At 36.0% G+C, this 27,297-nt stretch overlaps 2 protein-coding genes and 1 non-coding gene across 4 annotated transcripts; 2 read left to right on the forward strand and 1 right to left on the reverse strand.

Moving 5' to 3' along the window:
• The first annotated feature begins 292 nt into the window (after window positions 1-292).
• On the forward strand, window positions 293-364 carry Trnap-agg (transfer RNA proline (anticodon AGG)). Its single transcript has one exon. It is a non-coding gene; the product is annotated as a tRNA-Pro (tRNA).
• Window positions 365-2,136: 1,772 nt separating this feature from the next.
• Window positions 2,137-11,555, reverse strand: LOC139975525 (protein RER1-like). Of its 2 annotated transcripts, XM_071983518.1 has the most exons (8): window positions 11,400-11,525; window positions 9,214-9,376; window positions 8,975-9,087; window positions 8,100-8,204; window positions 6,528-6,627; window positions 5,826-5,907; window positions 4,847-4,982; window positions 2,137-4,029 (listed from the first exon to the last, which is right to left on the reverse strand). In XM_071983518.1, exons 3-8 carry the CDS (start codon window positions 9,047-9,049, stop codon window positions 3,943-3,945), a joined length of 585 nt encoding a protein of 194 aa, XP_071839619.1. In that variant the 5' UTR covers window positions 9,050-9,087; window positions 9,214-9,376; window positions 11,400-11,525; the 3' UTR covers window positions 2,137-3,942. The 2 variants fall into 2 exon arrangements, with proteins under 2 accessions (XP_071839619.1, XP_071839618.1); XM_071983517.1 differs by lacking the exon at window positions 9,214-9,376 and having other exon boundaries at window positions 11,400-11,555.
• A 438-nt stretch (window positions 11,556-11,993) lies between these two features.
• LOC139975524 (inhibitor of growth protein 5-like) lies at window positions 11,994-27,142 on the forward strand. Its single transcript, XM_071983516.1, has 8 exons — window positions 11,994-12,246; window positions 15,177-15,248; window positions 16,079-16,245; window positions 17,203-17,326; window positions 18,282-18,405; window positions 20,215-20,359; window positions 22,960-23,021; window positions 25,573-27,142. The coding sequence occupies exons 1-8, from the start codon at window positions 12,210-12,212 to the stop codon at window positions 25,610-25,612; spliced, it is 771 nt and encodes a 256-aa protein (XP_071839617.1). The 5' UTR covers window positions 11,994-12,209; the 3' UTR covers window positions 25,613-27,142.
• The last annotated feature ends 155 nt before the right edge of the window (window positions 27,143-27,297 follow it).

Genomic DNA, 27,297 nt, shown 5'->3' on the forward strand with positions numbered 1-27,297 from the left:
GGGTGCTTGGCAGCGATTGGCTGAAACCCCAAACCTTCTCTAAGATCTATTTTGATTGGTGCGTCACCCTCCTCTTCTCGTGCAATGACAGGTTCTCTAATTTAAAAATTAATGCCAGAGACTCCTTTTTCATTGTGGAATGGAATAGGCCTAATCTTATAGTTGAAATTGTTCAGAACTGCAGATGCCTTACAGCAACATACAAATCAAAAATGTAAAGTTTTGCACAGTCAGCATATCAAAGTACTGTAAGCACAGACTAATATTTTTAGATCCGCCTTCAATCTCTAACGGCTTGTTGGTCTAGTGGCATGATTCTCGCTTAGGGTGCGAGAGGTCCCGGGTTCGATTCCCGGATAAGCCCCGTGATATTTTTGCGCACGTTCTTTCCAATTTTTTTTTCCTTCTATGATTAGGAGTTACATATGCGAAGGCGTGCCCTTCATGTGCTACAATCTTGAAATTTAAATGTATTTAGCATGATTAAATCTTGGGTTTAGACAGCCATAGGTATAGTATTTAAAATTTAAAGCGAGGAATAATTGATTTGTTACCTATATTTTGTTTCCGGCTATTTTACACTCAGGGGAAGATTTGGCGTTTGTACACTTTGTAGAAAATGATCCCATTTACTCAGCGGTGTAACCAGACTTTTTTTCATCATTGGAGAGGGGGAGGGGGGGGGGCGAAGAGTTCAATTAGATAAACTGAAAAATATGAAAAATGATACATTGGTGGCATGTTGACGTTTGGGTTCAATATTCCGTCCTTTCAATAGCTTTGTCTGAAGTTCTCATTCTCTCGAGTGGTGAGGGGGGAGGGGCGGGGGTAGTAACGCGCGCGACCAGTTCGGTCATTTTAGGTACTTTTGCCATAAGCCCCATTCCCAATTTTAGCCATGTAAAATTATATCAAAATGTTGAAAATACTGAATATGATTAGGTTAATGATTGATTCGTTCGGTAGGATTTTTTTTCAAGTAGGTATTTAACTCCGACTCAAAATAGAGGCTAATTCTATGGTGACCTAGTTAAAGATCAGTAATACAAAAGAAACAGTACGATGGCATCACGGTTAGATACAAGTTTGAAGTTTACATCTTACAGCAGGTTCTCGATTTCTGTTCTTGGTAGCTTCGGCCAGGCAGCGTGCGATGTTAGTCCCGAAGATGAAAGATAGAAACTTGGTGGAACGGTGATGATGTTGAATATGTCCGAAACAAGTGAACTCATTGAAGTTTGTCGAGGATTATCCGCGGTGTACCATCCCTTTGTCAGCGTCCGCTCCTTTGTCGTCGTCCAGGGGGTGAGTTGCGGTTGAAAGAGTCTGGGCATGGTACGTCTGTATCTCCAGGGGTTAGTGGAAGGGGTCATCCGTCTCCTGTGGTCTATCTTTGCTCTATTCATTTGTCCATTTAAACTGTGTCTACCCGTCTCTCTTAATGTGTTCTTAAGTTGATTGCCTTTCAGTTAGCCTCTGAAGAAGTGATATTTTGTCATTGTTTTTCCTTGTTTTAAATAATTTCTCCTTTTGGTTTTATTAAGTTTGATCCGTGGGTCACATGGTTTAATTCAGTCGGCTAGGACAAGGAGGTGGACTTGTCTGGATCAGACAACTGCTTCCCAGGCTGATATTTGGCGATTTCGGGTTTCCTACATGAACTGGTGCGCTACTTGTGTTTGACAAGGTTTGGTCCATGCCAAATGGTAAAACTTAACCGGCTGGGAGGGGGTACTTTAGTCAACTCCTTTCCAACCTGATATTTTGTCAGTTTATCAATTTTTGTTCCATGATAAACTGGTGTGCTCCTTTCTTTTTGAGTTTGGTCTAAGGGTTTGATGGGATGAATTCAACAGACTGGGAAGGGGAACTTTCAGGAGGACCTGGGATCTAGACCCAACCTCTCGGCTGCAGCTGACAAACGTTTTGTGAATGACTTAGATGGTCTTAGTAACATGAAGGGGTCATACTGGATGGGGATGGGGGATCTTCAATAAGGTACATGTATATCCAAATATCCACCTTGTACTTTGAGCCATTATTTTTACAATGCAAGGTACCACACACACCTGCCATAACCTAAGCAATGATTCCTTTTGCCTTCGACAAAAAGAATAAATAACAACATAGACAATGTTTTCTAAATTATCATTTGACATGTATTGAGCAATAGGCAATTTTAATTATAGCTCTTCAATTTGAGTAATGAAAAGGCAGTGACATCTTCCTTGGTATAATATAAATGCTAAAATCAGACCTGGCTATTTCAGCAAGAACATTATCCAAGGATCACTAAGAGTCACAATAAAAAACCAATCCCCTTCAAATATATAATAACCCGACAGACCTAACATACAGAAGACAAACAATCACAACTGGGCATTGTAAGATATCTTGATGATAATTACAGCATGCAAAACCTGGTGAAAAAGGAAGTCTTTGGTACTGCAAACTGAATGTTTATACTAAAACAATGTCCCAAGAGAATCGCACCTTCAGTTTTATTTTCTCTGCACAGTAGCAACCTCAAACCTATCAATGCCCTAATATGCTGGATATCTTGGTTATTGATGAAATCAGTTTACAGCTACGTTCCATTCGATAGAAATTAAAACTGTCCAGTCGAGAGGTATGCCCAATTGCAGAAGATTGTTACCACAGTATAGGGAAGGGAAAATCTACGAGTGACGTTGTGCTCCGTTAGGTAAAAAGCATGAATATCACATATAACTAACCAAATGGTCTCTTTCATATATTAAAGCAGACTTCAAACATATCAGCCAAATCTGTCAGTCCATGACAAAAGTTTGAATGCTAGTATAATAATCTAAGTATTTGTTGTAACTCTCCTGTAATACATAAGGGAACTGTTCAGTAAAATGCTTCTGCAAACATCTTTTCTCTTATTTTGATTATTTAGAACAGGTTATAATCAAATTATGGAAATAAAGTAGAGCTGTGTAAAACTTATTAGTACGTTATTTGGATTGTGGCTGAAAATATATAACTTGTATGATACATAGTTTCCCAAACATTGTGAAGTGTCCTCACTTTTGTTAACTTGCATCTTCAGTTTAAAACACAATTTTATGAGATCACTGTATGGGATATTTTATGATTTCAGAAGAAAGTTAAAATGAAAACACTAAGGATTACTTACTACATTAAATTATTATCCGTTATATTACAAAGAAACATCACACATAGAGTGAGAGAGAACAGATTAAATGAATTTAGGGGAGATGAGTACATTCAGTATAATCCTCTCCCTTTCCTCTGAAAACAGCAACTAATTGAAGTAGAAGTAATGACACAGATTCATCATCTGTATCCATCATTCCCAGATCACCATGGTGATGCTAAACATACACAAATATGGCCGTATTAATACAGTAAACTAAATGAAAAAAAAAAACATCTGTAATCCCAAATCAGGTACATAGCAAATAAATACAGTCCATTCTCAATATTTTGTTTATTTTTTTATTAAAGATAAAAGGTTTGTTTGCCTGTAAAGAAACTTTTTTTATTTATGCAGCATTTTCATGAGTTTCAATGCACTTGAAGTATAATATCATACTTACTAACTACGTATGCTCAGAATGTTCAGAGACGTAGTGAGTGCAAATAACATGTCATCAAACTTTTTTTTCTGACTTTTCCTTATAATATAACTGGATACATAGTTCTCTTGTTTACTATACCTGGCAATTCATTCAAAAAAATTACTTTCTTGCAATTTTCATAAAGGAAAACAAAAGAATTTGCCAACATTCTTTCCTTCCTAACAAGAATCTCTCCAGTTATAATAGTACACCATTTGTAAAATCTTTCAGCTTAGAAAATGGTTGTAGAGAGAAAGAAAACAAAAGAGGAATATGTAAATAATCTACACTCATGAAGGAAAAGCTGACGAGGTTTCTCCAGACTAGTTGTGTTTCTTCATTGTATAACATCTCCTGTATCTTCTTTGCCCTTGTATTTTGTTTTGCCTCTCGACCATGGGAGATACCTGTATTTAATCATGTGCTGCACAGAGAGAGAGAGAGGGAAAAAAATACCAAATATATAGAGATTGAACAGCAAAATGAATGGTTGGCTTGAATGGGATTAAATGCAAACAATTTCTCACAGGTGTTCTACTCATAACACCTAAGGTTGACATGTACAGTAATATACATGTTTGAGTAGTTGCATAAGAACTTTATTTCAGAATACATAAAATATGTCTATTTCCTAATACATCTTCTGAACAAACAGCATCATGATTACATAGGTTACGATCATCATCGAAACCAAAAATAAGATTCTTGCGCTAACAACAGCGGATCCACATATCACATATGTAGTTAATCCAAAGGTTACTTTTTAAAATTCATTTTTAGTCATTTACCTTTGGATGATGTATCATGATTTTGAACCAAGATAAAATACATATATGACACATTTGGAGTTGTTGTTGTGCTCACAAGGTTTCAGAACTTGACTAGTTGACTTGAAGTAACCTTTGGCTGCTATGCCAAAGTCTAAATCTCTGTTACTCACCAAACTGGAACTACACATTACAAAGATTATTGAAGCTTTATTTAGGGGGGTTATTGTGCTGACAGGACTTCAGATTATGGTGACCTCAAAAGCTAGGAAAAGAATAATTAGTTAATTCCTCATGCATCACTACAAATCTGCTAACAATGTCAGAGTAATGCTATTGCCTATTTTATGCATATTCTCACTTAAATGCATATTTAAGGTTGCCAACTTCCGAGAGAGTTACTGTTTTCATGAACAGCTGTTATTAGATATTATTGCATCCATCTTGCTACTTAAGATAGTAAACAATGCTTACCTCTATTTGTCTTCTCATTGTCAGGAAAAATAGGATGAAAAAGTACATGACCAATATCGGCCAGAAGACAGGCACATTGAAGATGTCAAAGAATGTGCAGAATGAAGCTATCACTATTGACTTGGTTGCAGAATACCTGAAGACCAAAAGAAACAGAGCATGGTTGTGGAATTTGATTAACTTCTTCTATTTTGAGAAAACAGACTAAAAGTGGTAGCACATTAAAAATATTTGAGGGTGGGGCCTGTGGTTGAAAATGAGAGAAGAGGTAGTGGCCACCCCAATCAACAGAGGCTTGTTCAACATGAGCAGGGACATTGACTAGCCATTAGGCTTTATTGTCTGAGATAAGTGAGATCTAACTAACTAAACTGACCTAACAGCTACTTGGCACTGCTTTTGCAATGAAAGTTAAACAACCTAATTAATGAAAAATAGACTGGGATGTGCACTGTAATCGTACATTTTGGTTAGTCTAACAAGACAAAGTGAATAATTCATCTGCATTTCTTAAAATATGTAATTGTTAACAAACGAGAATGTCCGGAGATGCATACTCGAAACTAGTGTTGCACTTATATGGCTAATATCGCATTTGACCAATATCCTATAATTTAGATCCCATTGTCAGCCAATACAGATCCAATGTAGATATTGGACGGGAAAAAAAAGAAAAGTGCCTTAGCAAACATTGCTTGCTCTTCACCAGATTAGCAATATATGGTCCTACAGTAAGTCTTCATTAATAGTACCCAGCAGCCACTGCTCCTATTTGTTAAGTTTGCTTGGGAAAATGACAAATATTTGTGAAAACACTATATCAGATCATGATGACATTATCAGTAATACATGCACATTTTACCGATACCAATAATACATGTTGATCATCTGTTTCACACAAAGTAGTGAAACAATTCTTTTTGAGAAAACTTTGGGGCATTCCCACAATTATAAAACTTACTATCTGATAGTGTCTTACCAAAATTTAAATTCAGGAAGTCTTCTTATGAAAGGACGAAATTCTTCGTTTGCTTTTGTGGGTAGTGTAGGACCATCATCCTCTGCGATAAAGCACAAAAAAACATATTCCACAAATTAACAGCAATATATTTTTTGATGTTGGAATTAATAAAAAGTATTACCTTGTAGAAAATTCTTCCATCATCCAGTCTCATATGAAACCATGCTACTGATTTGATTTGGCCTATTCCCCCCCCCCCTCCCCCCAACCCCAAATAATAGCGTTATTATCATGCATGCTGGAGAATGCGCTACATACCTACAAGTCTCAGTAACAAAGTTCATATAAGCTGTGCTTTGATTTCAATTGCCATTTAGTGACTAACAAACATCAGGTCTACTTCTACGGTCTGGATACACATGGTTCAATTAACCTACAAATTTGGCATCCAACATGTCTACAGACCTTGCCTTGTAGCCCCATATGACCTATCCTACTTGTAACTCATGTTGGATATTGTGAAAACATTACATAAAACTGGAGAGCCACTTTTCACAGACATGTCCACCATTCATCTTCAAAAAAACCTGGCATAGGTTGATAGTCTTTGGGACATTTTGAAAGGTCTTCCTTGGTGATCAATGAGCATATCAAGATAAGTCAGATTTAAGTGCATCAGTATTTTAACAGACCGTACAAGAATTTTGTGAACCACTATACCTGAGTCTTCTGTGATAACCGGTTCCATTTTTGGTGTGAGGAATGCAATAAAGAGATTTAGCTGATAAATTCCCAGTGCATATGTAACAATGTACCAGCCCTGCAATGGCAAAAATGACACAGATATATAACATAATCAAATACAATTTACAAAATTACATAATTTACAACATATCACCTTATAGAAGAGAATCGGAACAAAAGTTAAATGGAGAACTTCACAAAGCCAACAGAGCAGAGCTCATCACTCAGGAGTGACATGTCATGTTACTTTTGATAACAATAGATGGCAATTGATAACAATATATAACAATAAAAGATAACAATACATAACGATAGTAGATAACAATAGATAACAACAAAGACAACAATAGATAACAATAGACTACAATGTTTGAAAGGATTCTGCCAAAAAGAGATCAAACATGTAAGGTTTGAAAAATATTGCACAGCTTGCCTTAGGTGATTGACACATGGTTTCATCACAGTATGCAAGAGCACAGTACAAATGTGATATATTTGGCTTATTATTCGGAATACTATAGACACTCTGATAGAGGAAAAATATAGTCTTAAATAAATATTGAATCCAAAGGAATTCTATTATCTAAAGGAGAAATATACCCTAGCCGTTTCTGCTTATATAGTACTGTTTTGCAGTTTGCTCTTTTCGACAGAAGCAACACAAATGCTTGAAAACATTTCTTCAACGTTAAAAATCGACTTAATTGTCACCCATAGCATTCGCCATTTTTTATGAGCCACATATTGCACTTCAAGTGTTGCAAATACCAACAAGAATCAAAATAGCACAAGCGAAGAGAAAAAATTATATTGTGTTAGATAAAGTCTTTCATTTATAATGCATTATAAAAGGTTTTAACAGTAGCAAAATATTTTCCGAGTGTCATATGTTCTTTTTTAATATCCTGGGTTTTATGACAGGTGTACTCGCACAACATTCAAACCTTCTAAACATAACATTTCCTACATTTTCTAACATTTCCTAGCTCACGATAACTTAGGCAATATCTATTCATTTTTGAAGCGCCCTCGTTATTGAAAGATGCATACTGGCCGCCAACACAGTAGGTGTGGAAAAATAATCACACACTTGAGACAATATATCTTGTTGCCATAAGTCTGGCCTATTTATTGGGGTTGAGTGAATAAAATAGCCAAATGTAAACATCACATTTATCTACAAAGCAATACTTCTTATTGAAAACATTAATCCAAAGAAAGTGTGAACAAAGGTCTAAACCACAGTGAACAATTTTCTCTGGGCTCAGTGTAGTCATGAATTCACCTAACGGTGAAGCAATTAATGATTCTAGGGCATCTGTTTAATGTGTCCATTTGAATAGCTCACTCTGCACTTGAAATGTTATTTGACAGCAACTTTAAAGTGAGAAACCTGAAATGGTGATGTCTACAGAAAGCATTACATAGTTGTGATAGGCATAGTGATTGCATAACATTTGAAGCCCATCATGATATAATCTAATTTACAGTTATGAATAGAAGAGGGTCAATACAAGATCAAATATTCACTAGTATCATTCCACTTACTTGTAAGAAGAAAACCCTTCCCAAGTAGCAAAATTCCAGCAGCAGGGTTGCAACCCACCTTGCAGGACTGTGTGGTACTGATCTATCTAAATATGTCTGGTATCTCTGAAATTAGAAGGAAATCAAATAAAATAGTCATATATGTAAAACCAGAAAGCCAGCTGGCTTTGAGATTCCTTGCCATATAACTTCATATAACTAGCTGACTAGCATTAATGAGAAGGTATCACATACACACATACCCACAGCATCAACATTGCATAGATTCCTTCTGCCTTAGGCAAGGAATCAAAAACAAGTACTGCATCTTCAAAGCAACTACAAAAATGTCATAACTTCAAACGTCCTCATTCTTACTGGCATATCAAAACGATGAATATGTAGGAAAATGCCAGTGCAATTCATGTGAATCCATTCAGACTGAATACTATGTAGCTCTTATTCCTGGAAGTTAACAGGGAATGACAAACAATAGGCGGACTCAATTGCTCATTACTTTCTCTCCACAGAAGAATTTAAGAAATCAAAAACAATAAAAAATATACAATACAATGGGGGCGGTAAATGAGAAAAATGTTAGTCAAAGTTAGGTTAAATACAATTGGGACAATGCGGTACACACACTGACTTACCAATCAAATATCACATTATGTAGTTTTTCTTTGTCTTTTCACTCAACATTGCAATTTGTAAAGGAAAAAATACTTCTTAGTTCAAGTTTGGGTGATCAATGAAGAAATACTACAGTACAATTTAATCATCTTGATTCTGTGAATACCATAGCAATTTAATCATCATAATAATAATCATCATAATATTTTAATGAAATTTCATGAAAGATTTACATGCAAACATTCCATGAAAGTACAAAGTACCTGACTCATCCCAGTGAAAAATCTAGAAAGAAATCCTGGCTGACTTGACACCACATCAGAAGGATCTGGCTCCATAGTGGTCTTACTCTATGTATCAGCTCTTGAAATTGAATCTGAAATTAACAACAACGGACAAAAGAACATGTAGATTACCTGTGAATTTCAGCAACATTTACTACAGCAGTTTCATATACTGAAAAATTGTCTTTGAAACCCTTAAACTACTGTATAATGCTAACCTTGGAATCAGTGACAGGATAAGAGGGTAGTTCCTATGATTAAGTTCAACAACCATTCTTCTCCAATCTCCATGACTCCATTTTCAACTCAAGAGAACAACTCAGCATCTACTCAATTATGAATCTTGCCCTGTAGTTCTGAAGATTTAGTGTCAAAGCATTCCTAATTTGATGAATAATAAAGTAAGAGCCAATTTATACAGTTGCAACATACAGAGCTTGTTTGCATATGTGAATGGCATCATGCATCCTAAGTAGATCTCATTGAAAAAGCAGAGAAAACTGAGTACAGGGCTGCTAGTGCTAGATTACTTTGTTATAGCTATCAAAATCAACTTGAATGAACACTCCATATGGTATCAGAATTATACATTGACTGATACCATTCCCTGTTAGAGGGATTGCTACCAGATCATGTTGATCATATACACTCAAATATGCAATATCATGAGGTAGAATCCGAGTAACTTCTTAATAATAACTATAGCACAAATTATTTTACTTGCAACTTTCCAAAGAAAACGCAAGCCAGTGAGGATCTGGTTTGTTACATTAATTTTTGGCTATGTAGTATGTAAAATGCAGCAGTTTCCTCAGATTGATTGTCTCAATCAAAGCCTTTGAGTATACCTGTAGACTGTATCTTATTAAATACATATACGTTTATATCAAATAAAAGCAGAACACTTGCAGGGTTACCTCAATCAAGAGTATGTCACTGGTGATATTTATGGTCCAACTTTTAGCAAAGTTATGATAGCAACATCTGCTTTACTAAGGAGAACAGGCCAGGGAAAACATGTAATGAACTAAACAAAGCTGGTTTGGAGTTAACTTTGGTAATTTCTTAACTGAACATTGTTTGCTTATTTATTTAGTCTTGGATTGCACCCCAGACAATCCATTTCAGCCAAGTCCTGAAGGCTGAAACTATTTGTGACCTTTTTTTTTTAATTACCCATGCACCTCCTCCCACTCCTCGTAGGTAAACATCTCAAAACACACTATTTTTGTTAAACAAAAATTTGTGTAGACTCCTCAAAATGAAAAGAAATTGATATTAAACAGTTGCAGGTTGTGATGCTTCGATAAAGAGGTGACAACATTTCTGTAACATCCTAGGTTATCATGCAATATGTGATCATTCATAACATTAGGCCTGCTTTCAGATTTTGTTTTACAAGAAATGCTCATGTGATATATGTGGGTTCCCTGAGGTCTATAGCATACACCCGGGCCACATACAATGAGACACCCCATGCTAAAATTAGGCCTACACATACCAGGTTTCCACTCCCGCCACATCAGGTGGACCTAGGCTATGGTGTTACAATTTTCCCAAAAAATCAGGGACATAATATCAATGTATTTATGAACATTGCCCCCCCCCCCTACCCTCAAGGTTGCCATCTAGGGTTAGTAGGCTACCTAGGCTATACTATATATTTAAAGGAAGACATTTTAGAGGTCTCTCATTGTCTTGGTGGTTCTTTGTTTTCCATGCCAACACCTCGCCCAGAAACAAGTACTTTGTCAAAGGTCTGAAGGTGGCTGGAAGCCTAAGTTTCCATCACTAAGTGCAACATCGTGCTCTGTGTGAATTACAGGCTATTGAATTATCCAATGATCTGGGTTGCCTTTATATGTGAGCCAGGTATGTTTTATGTTTGCATGGCCTAACATTACTCATTGGTTGGATGCAATAACTGCTTACAGCTAAGCATAGGTTCATGCTGTCCCTACGAATGGTTGTCCAAACAGTGGTTGAAGTTGAAATTATTCTGGGCCTTTTATTTTTAACAAATACAGTGATACTCCTGGGTAGCCTAGGTACATAAAATCAGGACACTTTTGATTCGGTGACAGCAGATGTAATCCTGGGACTGTCCATTAATAGGCCTAATGCCAATGTTATAGCAGGTGACGTGCGTGCGTGACAGAACATTTATTTTAAACGCAACACTTACCTGAAATTACGACTTAACCTACAGTAGCCTTGCTCGAACAATTTGAACATGAAAACTAGTCTTAAGTAGGCTACGGCAAAGGCCTAGCCCTACGCGTAACATAAGGTCAGACGTTAGGCTACAGCGTACATGAGAATGCCATACATTTAACTACCTTCATTTAATTGATAGTTAAATCTTTCATTTCTTAAAGGGGAATTTTCCCATTCATGAACTTACAACGTGTGGCTATGGCCTTTGAAATGAAAGATGATTCGCTCAGTTCGGCATAATAATCATTCGGTGCTTTCGTGTTGTGGTTCTGACCTATGGGGTCCTCTAGGCTGTAGGCTACTTGAACAAGCTTATTATAAGCCTAACCAGTATACAGAAAAGGTATAGTAGAGACACAGATATAAGTACCTGGTTATGTAAGAAGATTATCGAGAGATATTTAAATATCTGTAAAATTGCCGAGTTTTATTCCTAGTCCTTAAGCAATGGTATTTTTAAAGGCTGCTACCATAAAAAAAATAAAGTCAAAATAGGAAATATTCAAATTACTTTGACAATTTGCTTTGTGTATCCATTCCAATGATTTTCTTTAGTTTTTAACAATCGCTACTTTGAAGAACTGTACGATGCATTATCTGTGCGAAGAGCTTTATCCGCTTGTTGAAGTCGTTTTCCTGATATGAAATAAAGTTCCAAAGTGAAAATCAGATGTTCCACGTGCCACGTTTTTTGACATAATTAACATAAAGGTCACCAAACATACAACCAGCTGTACCATTTATGCGCGAGGGATATTTAGCTGCAGGATATGCACTGCATGCTATGGCCAACTCTAGCTATATCCAAGTTCAAGTACATCACACGGCGCCAAAGCTAAGCTAGTTAGTAACAGTGAAACTGAGAGGCTCTGGCTTGTTGGCGGACATTAATCTAATGCCAACTATTACAAAATAAACAAGCAGCTGCCGTCAACTTCCATTCACTTACATTACATTTACAGATCTTGAGATTCTGATTATCGATGAGGCTAGCGTCATGGCAAACGCACTATACTTGGAACAATATCTTGATAGTAAGAACTAAGACAAGTTAATGTTAGGCCTACACACTACAGTAGTGGTAGTGGTACATTGCCTAGTAATCGTATTATAATATGTAGGCATAGTACTTGTAAAAGTTGTATTTGTATTACTACTTGCACTACTAGTACTAGTACTGTAGTATTGTATTTGTATAACTACTAGTACTACTTAGTACTATAGACTCGAGCAGAATAACCTAGGCGATAACGCGATGCCTGAGTAACGCATATAACTATATAAGTATAACTGACTGCAGCATAGGCCTAAGCTTGTTGACATGGCCTCAGCCATTTCAGTTCATGTTTATGTGTTGCAAATTCCAAATTGTTCACTTAATTGATGGTTGGAGGTGAGTTGAGCAAGAGGGTTAATAGGCTTATCACTCAGAATAGGTAACGCAAGGGAGTACAGTACTGTTACTAACGCAGGATTCTGCTTCTGAAACGCAATGCTTTAACTGTTAGCCAGGGACGCGATATATTCAAATTGCTTGCGTCAGTAGACACAAACTTTTTATTAGATGAACCAACCCCAAGTACACACACTCACAACTAGGCGTATGCAAGACACAACAAAATACATTTTTGAATGAACGTCATTGTATCTTTCTCTTAAAACCACAACTGCTTCTGAAAAGAGCCAAAATTTCTTCCAGTCAATCCTACAGTTGTTTGAAAACAGATAAATCATAACATCCAACCACAAGGTTACAGGGTTAACAACATTTTTATTACAGAGTATTTATGCCCAAAAAAATCCATGATGCTTTTCCAAATTTCCCATGATTTGATTGGCTAATAGTCCCTTACTAACCGTCTGCAGACATTCTTACATCTGAGACTGTAGTGCTCAATGTACACAAAGTATGCAACTATTTATAACGTTACTTCCCACTGCATAGAGATAGCGAAGCTTGTGGTATAGGCCAGGGTTGGAATTGCGCAGTACGCCAGCGTACTAAAATTAAATAACCGCGTACCAAATTCAATTCCATGTTTGTTCTTTGTTCTACAAATGGCTTACCAAAATCGATTAGAATCAACATACATATTAGTTTGCAATTAATGCTCAACCATCTGCACGACGATACATGACAGTGAACATGTTTGTAGTGCATCAACTGAAAACTACCAATGAAGTAGAAAAGTTTTCCAGAGAAGGCATGTTCCATCATTCAAGTACACTATTCCAAAACAATCACATCAACTCTTTAGCAAGATATGTCCATACTTATGTGTGATAAGGATAACTTTTGTTATGTCAAACCATTACTGCATGCAATAGTGATTTTGTATTTCTATGTACATAACCAAGCCTAACCATTTTCGTCAATCCTTCGATTTGCACACAAAGATAGGTATTTATGGAACAGAAAAATAAATATTGTCATTTTCTAATAGCTTGGACATTATGAACTATTTACAACATAAGAAGAGTTTGGTTTTCAGAAACGGCAAAGTGTATGTATGTATGTAATTAATTCTACGACACCTGAGGAACCTAGGCCAAGTGTTATACCAAGCAGTACTAAACGTTTGTAATATCATTAGTGCTGTACACATTAGCAAAGCAGGCACAACAAGTTGAATTCAGACCCAAGCATAAGGAAAGTGAGTCCTGAATGCCTGTTGCTGAATGTCAGCAGTGGGGGGGGGGGGGAGGGGGAATAAGTAAAGAATGCAGGGTGGGCAAAAAGAGGGGCGGGCCGGGTTGCCCCTGTCAAACAGCAAAGCTAAGGCACTGAGCCATCTGCCCTATACATTGTGTAGAACATTCATAAACTATATGAAGTGATACAATCGCATCTTTACAACTACACTAGTTAAAGTAGGGGATACAATAAACGCAATTAGTTTCCGATTACAATGCAAGCATTAAACCACATGATATGTAGAGAATGATGAGGCAAATTCTAAAAATGGGCAGATTAAGGTGTTATGGGTTGGGTCAAGGGTCAAATTGGTCTAATATATGCAAAGAAATGTGTCATAAACTCCTTTACACTGTAAATCCGATCAAGTTAAGTCTTGGTGGGTAGGTGCTGGACCGTGAAAGCTTGTGCCTGCATTATTGGTGATGTCAGAGGTCAAAGGTCAAGAAACCAAGAATTGGTTTTTAGCCATTGTCTACTTGTCATCATGTAGGAAAAAGGTATTAAACCACACATATGTTGAGAAGGATGAGATGAATTTTCAAATCGGAGAGATTTTGGTGGTTAGGATAGGGTTCAAACTTCAAATTGGCCTAATTGTGCGAAACAGTGTGTCATGAACTCCTACACCATAAGTCCAATATGTTCCAACTTGGTGAGTAGGTGCCTGACCAGGAAACTGTTGCTTTTTTGATTGGTGAAGTTAAGGGTCCGTGGTCAAATACCCCAAAAACTTTGTTTAGCCATTACCTGCTTGTCAGTATGTTTAAAAAAGTCATTAAACCATATGATATGTAGAGAATTATGAAACAAAGTTAAATGTAGTGCAGATTTTGGTGTGTAGGGTCAAGCTTAGACAAAGGCCAACTGAGGTCAAATGTCAATTTGGCCTAAATTGTGCAAAAAGGTGTTGCAAACCCCTGTACACAGAAAGCCTGATCAAGTTCAAACTTGGTGGGGAGGTGTCTGACCATGTAAACACATGATTGATGACATCAAAGGTCAAATACCATAATTATGTGGTTGTGAAGGGTCAAGGTCAAATGGTCAGTGTTAATCAAAAGTTTCCATCATGGAGGAGATGAGATCTGCTACTCCATGGATTGCCTGCCCCTCTTGTTCTGACTAGTTCTGAGACAAATTTAACTCAGTGCCTTTTACCAGTTCATGCAAATTTTATGGCAAGACTCTGCTGAAAGGTTTTATTAATTGTCCTTTAAAGGTAGACAGACTCTTAGTAATCCATCACGTTCTATGTCGTCTTTTCAGGTATAGAAAATCTTCCATTTGAACTGCAGAGGAACTTCACTCTTATGAGAGATTTAGATCAAAGAACACAGGGTAAGTATCAAGTATAAGCTTTTTAACAGTTCATGTTTTAATTTGGATTACTCAATTCAACTAAGACATCTGCATAGGCACAAGCATTTGGTTACCCACACTTGGTGAGTTACTAACCATCTAATTCATTTAATTAGATCTTCTACAGCAGCTTTGACAATGAAAATACAGTAAAAAGTTTATGTGTTTAAAGAAGAAAGTGTATCTAAAGAGAAAGATGAAGAAAGCATTGGACAAAAGAAATCATATAGTGGTATAAATCCTAAGTAGAATGAGCTATTTGTTTAAGGTGTTCAGAGTGACAGTTAATGAATTGACAAGCTGAATGCTAAAGCTAATGCCAGATCTTAACTAGTTTTGATCGTTTTGATACAATATTGCCAATGAATAAACAGCAGATTAGTGTATATAAAGTGATCTTTTATTGTATTTGGTTGACTGTATTATTGGCTAATGGCCAAAGCAAGTGCTTTATATATCTGTAATGAGATGTGTAACTGCTAACTGATAGGCTTCTCTTGTACCTAATGAATTTCATGCTAGGGAAATAGTTATTAAATAATAAAATAGGTGCATGAAAAAGTCGTACGTACTCATTTATTTCTATGAGGTCATATTTTGATTTCTTCGTTTCTCCCCATTGTCTGTATAACGGCATGTATTGTAGCTCGAGGGATGTCTGCCAACATCTCTGACCGTAACACTTTGTTGGTTGCATTGGGACATACAACAATGTTTATTTACAGAAAGTCCTTGAATGTGAATTGAAAGATCGATAGAAATGGTGAAATGTAAAGAACTAATCTATCCCTTCATTTTTGATCTTCTAGATCTTGCCTCGGAAATTGATGGAGAATCTGCCGATTATCTTAAGAATGTAAAAAATTTAAATCCAGAGCAGAGAGCCTCCAGGCTGACAAAGATCAATGCAGCTTTTGCCAAAAGCCGAGAGTATGGAGACGATAAAGTTCAACTTGCTATGCAAACTTATGAAATGGTTAGTTTAAGTCATCTTTCAATATGCTTATGAAATGGTTAGTTTTTCAGTCATCTTTCAAATATAACAATCTGTGGATGATGTATGATTTACAACCTTGCTCTAATTGATCATTAGCACAGAACATAATTTGTTGGTGTTCACAAGGTCAGCTCGTTTAATAATAATAATAATGGCCATTTATAATGCGCCGGTATCCGTCAAAATAAGACGCTCATGGCACAGTGACAAAAAAAGTGCGACAGCAAAACAAAAACAGTAAACAAAGTACAAGACAACTATGCAAGCAAAAATGGGCAACTGTGAAGGATCAATTAAACAGTTTTCATCAGATGAGTCTTGATGGAGAGTTTAAAAGAAGCAAGAGATGGACTGTGTTTTACATGTTCTGGAAGGCTGTTCCACAGACAAGGGCAGCAGCAGCAAAAGCTCTTTTGCCCCATGATCGATTTGAGCGATTTTCACACAGAAGTAATTTATTGTGTGATCGCATGAAACTACGATTTGCATGATATAGTTGCAGTTCTGACAAGTAGAATGGCGAAGTTCTAACAAAATAGCAATGTGAATCAGGATTCTGTCTGGCTGCTGAAAGGGAAATGAGAATAGTACCAAAGTGAATAAATAATTACTGTGTCTCTTCGCATCTGTAGGAATTTCTTTCTAGATTAGACAAAATTGATAACTAGATTTGTCATGAACAAATAGAAAGTCCTCAGCAACACATAAAGATCATTAATTTAGTTTCACAATTTACCATTTTGTCTCACTGCGGGACAGAGACATCGGTAAATGACCATGTGACAAATGTGCTGTTTAATGTTACGATAGTCAGCTACTGTATTGTTGCTGCATTCACATCACCTCATGTGAACATTAAAGGTTAAAGAGATTACACATTTGGGGTATACTTTAAAGGTGCCTATTAATACAAATGAATAACTCATCCTGCTTCAGGTGGATAAACATATAAGAAGACTAGATGCAGAACTACAGAGATTTGAAGAGGAATTGAAAGAAAGACATTTAGAACAACAGCAGGCCAGTGCTGGTGGATTTGATGATGGTACTAGAGATAAGAGTAAGTCACTGCCAAATACTCATGTCAGTAACACTAACATATATGTGTGTGGTGAATGCGGTACTTTACAACTCAATGTCTGTGTCAGAAAAATGATACTGGCCAAAGATGTGCCCAGCTACTCAACAATCATCTACTCTGAGTAGTTGAGCTCCATGAAAAATGTTCCATATCACTAGTAATGTGTGTCTATGACATATTCATCAAACTCCCAACGTTCTGTAGGTGTAACAAATGTGCCATTGTTTGAAAGTGGTATTGAGAGCATTTTATACAAATACTTTTAGGTCAGTGAGGCAGGAAGATTGTAGAGTGATAGAATAATTCTTTTCCAAATTATGCCAAAGTAATTTAACCTGTTAGCATAGCTTTGTGTGGTGTATTAAGCATAGTAATGTGGAAGAGTGACTGACATTCAATTTAGATAAATGGGAAAGAGATAAGGATGAAATTTTATCATACGATTAGGAGTTGTCAAACTGCTTCTATTGGAAATTAATAAACAGCGCTAGGTTTACTAAACACTTACTGTTTGCTTAGGAACTTACAGTCCTGACTTATATTTATGAAAGTAAAGAGAAGGAGTTAAGCATAAAATTCATACTAAAGTATGCAACCATAATAAAGTGATAGCAGAAAGACCCAAGGAACATCAAAACCTTGTCACAATGTTAATTTGTAAGTACATAGAGTTCAGTGGAATGAGATGGAGCACTTTTCAATTATTATATAAGACCAAGTTACAGAACCTGCAAAATATGAATCTCTATCAAATTTTGTTGTTAATTTGGGTTGACTGGAGTCAAAACAGCATCAAATGACAACTATTTTACAGTAATAACCCTAGATTCTTTCCATATATATGTAGGCAAGCTATTGAAGATAGCGAAGTTCGAAGTATTTCGAAAGCTGTGTATTTAACCTGTATGTATCTTATGACTTTTTTTGCATGTAGAAAAGAAAGCTGGAAGGGAAAAGAAACTGAAGAATGCGAGGGGGCGACCTCCAGATGACGAGACTCCCAGACAAAAGAAGAAGATGAAGGGAGCTGCGGCCACCTCTGTAGATCCTCCACCTATGTAGGTCCAACAGTGTTCTTGGCTCATGTTAATTTACTTGGACCTGAGTCAAGACTCAGGTCCCTATCAGGGACATCGGCAGCCTATGTCGATCCACCATCTATCTAGGTCCAGCAGTGTTCTTGGCTCATGTTAAATTACTTGGACCTGAGTCAAGACTCAGGTCCCTATCAGGGACATCGGCAGCCTCTGTCGATCCACCACCTATGTAGGTTCAGCAGTGTTCTTGGCTCATGTTAAATTACTTGGACCTGAGTCAAGACTCAGGTCCCTATCAGGGACATCGGCAGCCTCTGTCGATCCACCACCTATGTAGGTTCAGCAGTGTTTGCGGCTCAAGTTAATTACTTGGACCTGAGTCAAAGACTCAGTCACACTTTGCTTGACTCGTTTGAGTTGACTTGGCCAGAAATGACTTGACTTGTAAACGAATGAACTGTGACTTGACGGGCTGATACAATCACATGTTACTCGACATGAATTTTATCTGACTTCTTGACATTAGATTAGTTGTTTACAATTTTTTTTGAAAAAAAATAATATCCATGATAGAAACAAATATTCAGTTGATTTTATTCTGCAACTTTTCACTTGGACATTATTTCTTTGTAATATAAGTGGCGGGAGAAGTGCCTATTTTGCAGTGCAGTTGCTATCCAATCCATTTCCAAGATTATGACTGTTGTTAAAGCTTGTAGCAACAATACTGCTGGAGTTACCTGATGCAGGTGATCCATCATACCTGCATCACTTCCCAAAAGACCTTATCGGATCTTGATGCTTTATTTGCCTTTTAACTCAAGTATTACTTGATAATTTGCTTTAATAATTTGACTTTGTAACTTGACTTACAAAAAATCAAATGACTATGGCTTGATGTGTGAAAAATTACAGTGTTCGAGAGGTAAACATATATAACAGAACAGCAGAGCTTATGATTATGGTGGATCAACTCATTGTCATGAATCTATGATTTCATGCTTGAACACACCAACAACTACTTTTGTATTGAAATAGTTATATAACCTTGGAAATTATTTGCATGAGTAAGGGATGATTTAGCAGTATGAATTGTTTCCATTTGTATAGGGATGCTAAGTTTACCAGGCAGGAATACAGGTTTATGTTTTTTCCATGTAAGACATCACGAATGATTGTGTAATGTAGTTATATGAAAATTCAAACTGATGGAAGCAGACCAATGTGTTCTTTTTGACATGCTCTGTAGTATGTATGTACATATATATATAATAATTATTAATAATTAAACAATTTCAAATTCTTTAGACCAGAGTAAGCACAAAACATTTAATGTGCAGAACCACTTGGAAATTTTGAATGAAATGAAGCTGGTACAGTGGTCTGTTACTTCCTATGTGAGACTAACAAATCTGCTTGTTTGATGGTACTTTTGTATTACATCAGGTAGACATGCCACCAATGAGTAGGAACCCACTTTCTGTCATGCCACCTTTTGGCATGACAGAACACCGATACTACAACTGTGGTTTAGCTGTAGTAATTCTTTCATACCGTTATTACAAAAGAAGAATATGAAACACGCAATAGTTGCAAGGAAGTATCTCCTGTTTCGTTTGAAGTGTTCCTCAAGTTAGCCTTAGCTTACGAAATGCACAGACGTATGCAATTAGAGTCAAAACTTTGAATTAACAACTTTGGCCCTAATGGTGATGTCAAACTGGGGGAATTTTTACCCAAAGGTACTGGTGGTAATCTGTTACCAAGGAAACACATGTTATGTAATGACCCAGTTGGTAATATGTTGCATCTTTTGTTTTTAATTCACAGGCCGATTACTCCAATACTTAGTGTCGCCTCTGTAATAAATGGTCCATCGGACGTGCTTGATATGCCAGTAGACCCTAATGAACCAACCTACTGTTTATGTCACCAAGTTTCCTACGGTGAAATGATTGGCTGTGATAATCCGGATGTAAGTAAATCACTCACTCAAGGTTATTTATATTGTCATTGCATCTATTACAGTGAGGTTTGTCTCCCTATCATTTAGGCTCTAATATTGTAGTTTGATCCAGGGAGAGGTATTTATGCCTGTTTGGTCTTTAGCATTGCTGTTTTTAGCTTGCTTAACTTTAAACAGGTTAGCCTCATGTGTTGCTATTTGTTGGTTGTTATTTTGGGAACCATATGTAAACTGTTTGATTCAGATGAAGCCTGAATGACTATAATACGCAATTCTTCTAGAAGATTAGATACAGAAAAACTGAACGTTGACCAGAAACTTTAGCATAAGAGTTTGTCTAAACCTGAGACATCATTCCACTCTTTAGTTTGGAAACTGATATCAAATAGTTCTTAAAATTGTTGGATCTCCTTACTACCTAATAAAAAACTTATAAAAGTCACCAACATTGTTCTGTTCATTCACTATTAGTAGGATATTACTCGTTAAAACAGATTTGTAGCTTTGCAGTCACAAATCACTCAAGTATAGGTAGTTCTTCCTGGTCTGACAATATGTAAAAGACACATACAACAATAACATACAGCATAACACTAGGCTTATACGTGTGCACAGTACAGTTGGGCATTGTGTTCAATACGTAATGAAAGGCTACTTGAGGAAAGACCTGAAGTAACAAATTGTCACGCGGGAAGAATTCTTGGACTGTTCCCATCACCTAACCTGCATCAGTGGAAAAAAAAGCAAAAGTTCTGTTAGCAATGTTGTATTGTAATGTATCAGGTTTCAAAGTATTTTGTTGTAACTTGTTCAGTAGGATAGTTTTAGTACTGTGAAAGCATAACAACGTTCATTAGATGAAAATCAAAAGACATTGGCAGCCAGTTATATAAGTTGCAAGTCCTTTCTGTAACCTTATTGGCCACGGTGACGGCATGTGTGCGCCCTATAAATGGAGTAACTCAAAAAGTATATGGTTGACGAACTTTATGTTTCGTTTGTAGATGCACCTATTGAGCCCAATGCCCATGGACCACTTTGAAATAGGAGCTCAAAGGTTGCTTGCGGTCAACATAGGTCAAAGCCTGAAAACCTTGTAAACACTAGTGCTGAGAGTCGACTCTTTTTTTTGTAGTTCATTAATCGCATAGCTCTTCTCGCAATTACTCGGTTACAGTTATGACGTCATCACTGTCATTTTTACATTGCAGAAATAGTCAAACAAATCTTTCTCCATGTTGCATTGTCTTTATTTGTTCTTTCGTCACTTAACATGTGGTGTCTAAATCATGTTAAAACATCTACCAAACAATAACTGAACAATTTTCTATCTGCAACGTTTCATAAAATCCTTCATAGTAAATCAAAAACTTTTGAATGCATCTATGAGGCTACTACAACTTCTAGCACTAATAAAAGCAAACATGCAAACAATGAAACTATAGATGTAACACTTGTAGCAGTATGATGATTAGTATGCAAGCTGTTTTCTGTAAGACGTTCTAGGCTAGGCTCTAGCCTACCGTGATAGCAGTCACATTTTTCGCACATTGAAAATAATCTACACCGCAATCGACACACTTGATCAGAAATTCGATGAATGTGAAGCTGGTCAGTAATGAATTAATTGTAAATATGTTTGGAGAAATTACAAATACTTTGGCAATCGTGAAAGATTAAATACGTTACGAATTAGCGCAATGATTAAACAATGATTAAACTTTGCTAGGACTGAATGTTGCATTGCAGAACAAGCGTATTACTGACAAGCAAACGCATGAATCTAACTAAAGCAGGTGCATGCTGATTTTTAACACAGCACAGTGCTAGTGTAGTACTGTAAGAACCTGTATATATACTTTTGCGGTATTTACTGACAAACTGCTTTAGTGTGGTTTTTGAAAGGTGAGGCTATTTTTCAATTAAGCAAATTATGTGTAGTGCTAGCTTGTAGTCAAGTAATCGCAACTTCGGTTGTGAGCACGATTAATCGAACTTCCAAAGTGTAATTGCGACTACGGGCGATTAATCGATTACGACTATCAGCACTAGTAAACACTACTGTAACGCACAAAGTAAAGCTTCATTGAAGTTAACACTTGGTACGTAGATACCCAATAGTGAGTAAAAGGACCCTATTGTAGTCGGTGTAAGCAAAGAGTCTCTTGACGTTAAGATAGGTCAAAGCCTAAAAACCATGTAAACATAGAGCTGCGAAAGTAAAGCTCGGTGAACTTCATACCTGGTATTTAGGTACACAGTAGTGAGTACAAAAGACTGGTGGAGGTCAAAGGTCATCAACAGTCTGAAAACCTTATACTTGATAAGTTGACCACAAGAACTTAGTTGTGGAAGTCCAAAGGTCATTTGTGCTCAAACAGTCTGAAAAGGCTGAAAACTGGCAAGGGAAGACTTAGCCCATTGGCTGCTCTCTTGTTTATTAATGCAAGAGTAATGCAACGCAGAATTTTAATTTTAGCAATTCAGTTTTTAAAATGCATGTATTAGCAAGTGGCTGAATGTGTGAAATGGGCAGAATAGTAACATCATTTTATTATCAAGCAAATGTTCTTATTATGATCATAACCTTCCTTTTTTCTTTCTTACAGTGTCCAATAGAATGGTTTCACTTTGCTTGTGTTGGTCTGGCCACCAAACCAAAAGGAAAATGGTAAGTGAAAAACTCTTAAGAGTATTGCATGCCATTCATGGCATGTTTTAAGCATCTGAATAGATCTGACATAAATTTTGTTAAATAACTTTCCATTTTACGTATTTATCATAAAATTTATGACACAAAAACATGCACACTACGAAAACTATTGAGACAGTAGATAACGTCAACGATATATTAAAGGTAAACTGGAATCTTTAAAAGTGGTTATTGCTGCCTTAATAAATAATAATAATTAATAAATAATAATCCTTTGTCATTTAGCCTCTGAAGAAGATCATGCTAGGATTGAAACGTCAGGCCAACTTACTTATACACATTAATAAATAATAGACAGCTGATAAGGAGATTAATACCAGCTTGATGGATCTATGACTAGCGTAGTAGGAATCTGTAATAGAAGAAAACAAATTGAACATCGCTAATTATGCAATATTAACATTAACATGCCAACAGTAGGATGAATACTATTCACGATTGTTAGTATCTGATAAATTTGCCTTTTTTTTTTATAAAATTAAATTCCAGGGTTCATGTTTTTCTATATTTTTGTTTTATTCAATCAGATTAATGTGATTTGAAACATTTTTGTGGAATTTTTTTTCATGAGTGTGTTAACTGTTAATGGTTTAGTGGTGTATGCAGAATACACAGTAAAAAAAAGTTGGTGATTTTTTATTATTAAAAAAATGAAACCAGATCCAGTTGATTAAAATCAGTTTTCTTAAATGCATTTTGGTTTTATTTTGGTTTTTCATGACATGAATACATGATACATGTTCACATTAATTATTTTTTTGTGGTATATACAGGATACACAGTTTACTGCAAAACTTTTTAACTTTCAACAAATTTTAAGATGCTAATTGTCAACACAGTGAACATACTTTTCATTACATGAAGGGACAATGTTGTTATCTACTAACAGTAGTAGTACACTAACACTCTTTGCTTCCTGTTTAATATTACAGAGCAATGGACATGCAAACAGTTGTAACTTTTATCAAAGTACATGTTTGTAATGCATTTCAGTACCAACATATATTCTACTGACCATCAGATTTACTAAAGAAACTAAAGAAAATATAGCATTTCTTTCTAGAATAAGTCTTGGTTGGTCCATCTGTGACTTAAAAAATGTAAGCCTATGCTCAAGTCTGATGTTAGTATTAAAAGTTCACATTCTCACTCACAATATGAAGCATTTGTTGTAACAATAATATTAAACTTTAACAATACTTCAATGGGCTCTTGTATTCTTTATCAAGACGTTACATAGTAAACAAGACTAAGTGGTGCTCAGTCACTTTTTCGCTTTGTATAAGATTACTTTTTGACACTCTTTTAGATAAAATTCTGATAATTACTGCCAATGTACTTGAATGAACCAATTCATATTTAAAGAATGGTTAGCAGAGTAATTATTGTGTAAAAGTAAATTGGCCTGACGTTTTGATCCTAGCAGGATCTTCTTCAAAGTAATTATTGTTTGACTTTAAATATAATTCTGTTAAAAGTGATAAATGACAAACTTTTGATGTAAATCAAAGCTTTAGTCTTAAAAAAATCAAGTGATTAAGATTTAAATTTTGTCTTTACATGAGCATGATTTAAGATATACATTGAACTGCTTGTATCAATACGATTGTCAAGCTGATAGTTGTCAGTAGTAAGTATTACAGGCTCCTTTAACATCTCAGCAAAACATTATTGTAATCACCTTACTGTACAAAAATGCACCACATGTATGTATGTATTTTAGATCCTCCTGCAATCAGGAACTCGCAAAGAAGCCTCATTGGCTTATCAAAGCCGCAAGCTGACCGAAGTCAGTCTCTTAGATTCATATTGAACATCCATGATTATGAATTGTCAATTGCCTACAACTCTGTAACTGGACGACATACATTAATCTTGAAGGGACTCAAACTCGGGGCCTTATGATTGGAAGGCACCGGCGTTAACCACTGAACTAACACTCCACTGAGCTAACACATAAAAAACATTAGATGAAACATCATGCTACATAACTTGAATCAATTGCAAAAGTATATTTCAAACATTGGTAAAAAAGTCTTGACCCCCAAGGTGACTATCTTAATCTGCTCTGGCTGTGTGTATCAAACTAGCTTTGTTTTCTTGTTTTTTTAACATGGTGTGACTGTTAGAGCATATTAATGTCATTTTACCCAGTCATAGTAGTTAAACATCAACATGTTATTTTAAGAGCATCCATGTGTCTCACAAAAATATCAGTTAAGTACACTCTTTCTTCAAAGGTAGGATCCTAAATTACAAGAAGTGTAATACAACCCTACAGTACCTGTACCTAAATTTACCGCATGCTAAGGAATCTCTTTGTATTCTTAACTTGGTGACCTTATACACTTGAGTAGCCAAACCACATCATCAAAATCCAAACTACCTCTACTACTGTCCTTACTTAGAGGCAATGAGATGTACAGTATCTAAGATATTATTACTACAGAGGTATAGACTTTGCATAGTTTTCAGTAGTGATTTTACTCATAGTTCCTTCTTTCCTCAGGTTCTGTCCAAAATGTATGCAAGACAGGAAGAAGAAGTAACATCCTTCCTTCAGCAGCCTGTGTGTGATGTCATCTTTACTGGAATGACCACTGCCAGTACTGAATAAAGCTGGTTCAGTCATATAGTAATTTTACAGTACAGGAGTCTTTTCTGCAAATGCTTTCAGATACTGTAATCAATGGCTGAAATGTTCATGGCACAAGTTTTAAATCACCATGATAGAGAATATTAGACAGTTCAACCTACATCTTATGCACCAATGGATGGTTTTAATCTATGAGTTAGACAAGCATTTATTTGAGACGTTATTTTGTTAGAGCGCCATCTATATGTACAAACAGAGGGTTTACACCCCATGCTGAGGTGCATGTTGTAGGTATTTACACTGTTAACAACTTGTACAGCGTGTGGAATGTGATGACCATGATTTGTAGATCGTGTTAACTTTGTCTAGTCACTTAAACAACCAGACACCATTATAAAATATTCTTTAGACTCTGAATAGATTACTGTCTGGAAGCATTGAGTCATTTCAATTGCTTTGAATGGGAGGGCATGAAGGTGTAGTCCATGCGTCATTGGGGGTCCTTTGCACTTTTGATCACTATTTGATCATACTTTTGAACATACTTTTGATCACTATTGATGTCTTAAGGATTTTGTATGTTTGCTGTTTACCAATGTTGACCCAAGTATTACAAGTTAGATATAGATAACCTTGAGTAGTTTAAATGTAAAGTATATTGGAAGTGATGCTGACAATTTTGTGTCTAATCATCACCATTCTCTTACTTTAAATATACCTTTCTTTACAAGGAATATAGGAGAGCTGAGGGCTTTTCAGTATCTTTAAAAGATAGCAATAAGTAGTGGTTAGTGTTTCAGTGATACAGAACAGACCACCCTATTGTTGCATCCTTTGTGATATTCTTGTGGGTGTAAGAGAATTTTTGGCTACAAAACAGCGTATTAAAGCATTAGTCTAATTGTTGACTGTCCAAATTCTGAGGTGAAACTTCTCCTGGTACTGTATTTATTACTAGTAATTACTCTCCTTGAATTTGCATTCCTCAAGGATTTCATGTGTTTCTGCAATGTTCAGTGATGAGTAATTATCTAGAAATTAAACTTTCTCTCATATAAACAAACTAGCTTATTAGTGTCTGGTGAGCTGAATTTTCAGAAGGAAATCCTACATTGGAAGCTTTCCACCTTATTGGAAGACACAAAGTGAAACTGCAACATTTTTTGGGAGTAATTAGGATTCGTTGATTTCAGTTCTGCTAAATAAAGTCCTAAATGGTGATGTTTGGTATTCATTGTAAGAAAGCCTTGACTCACAAGGTGAGGGATCGTTTTTGTAGAGTGAAATCATTTGCTAATTTTAAATTGTTAGTTTTGTCTTCCTGGCTACAGGTTGTTGCAATCAGGCATTTTTTTTGACAAATTGTGAATTACAGTTTTTATGTTAAGCTTTTTATCATAAGTACGATGTATAAAAAGTATTATGTATGGAATTTTATTTTAGCAACTGAATAAAAAGAGTAACTATGTTATACACTGCTTAATTTTTGTTCTTGTCTCATTTTGTGTTTGATTGTTCATCTTACTCCTTGTCTTGTGGGTTTCAAACTCATCAGTTTGACAATCTGTGAATTCTAAAAGATTGAATCTCTCAGCATTAAGACAGTGACAACCTTTAAGTTTGAATCTCTCAGCATTA

This window comes from Apostichopus japonicus, chromosome 11 (genome assembly GCF_037975245.1).
Source record: "Apostichopus japonicus isolate 1M-3 chromosome 11, ASM3797524v1, whole genome shotgun sequence".
Classification (NCBI taxonomy): domain Eukaryota; kingdom Metazoa; phylum Echinodermata; class Holothuroidea; order Aspidochirotida; family Stichopodidae; genus Apostichopus; species Apostichopus japonicus.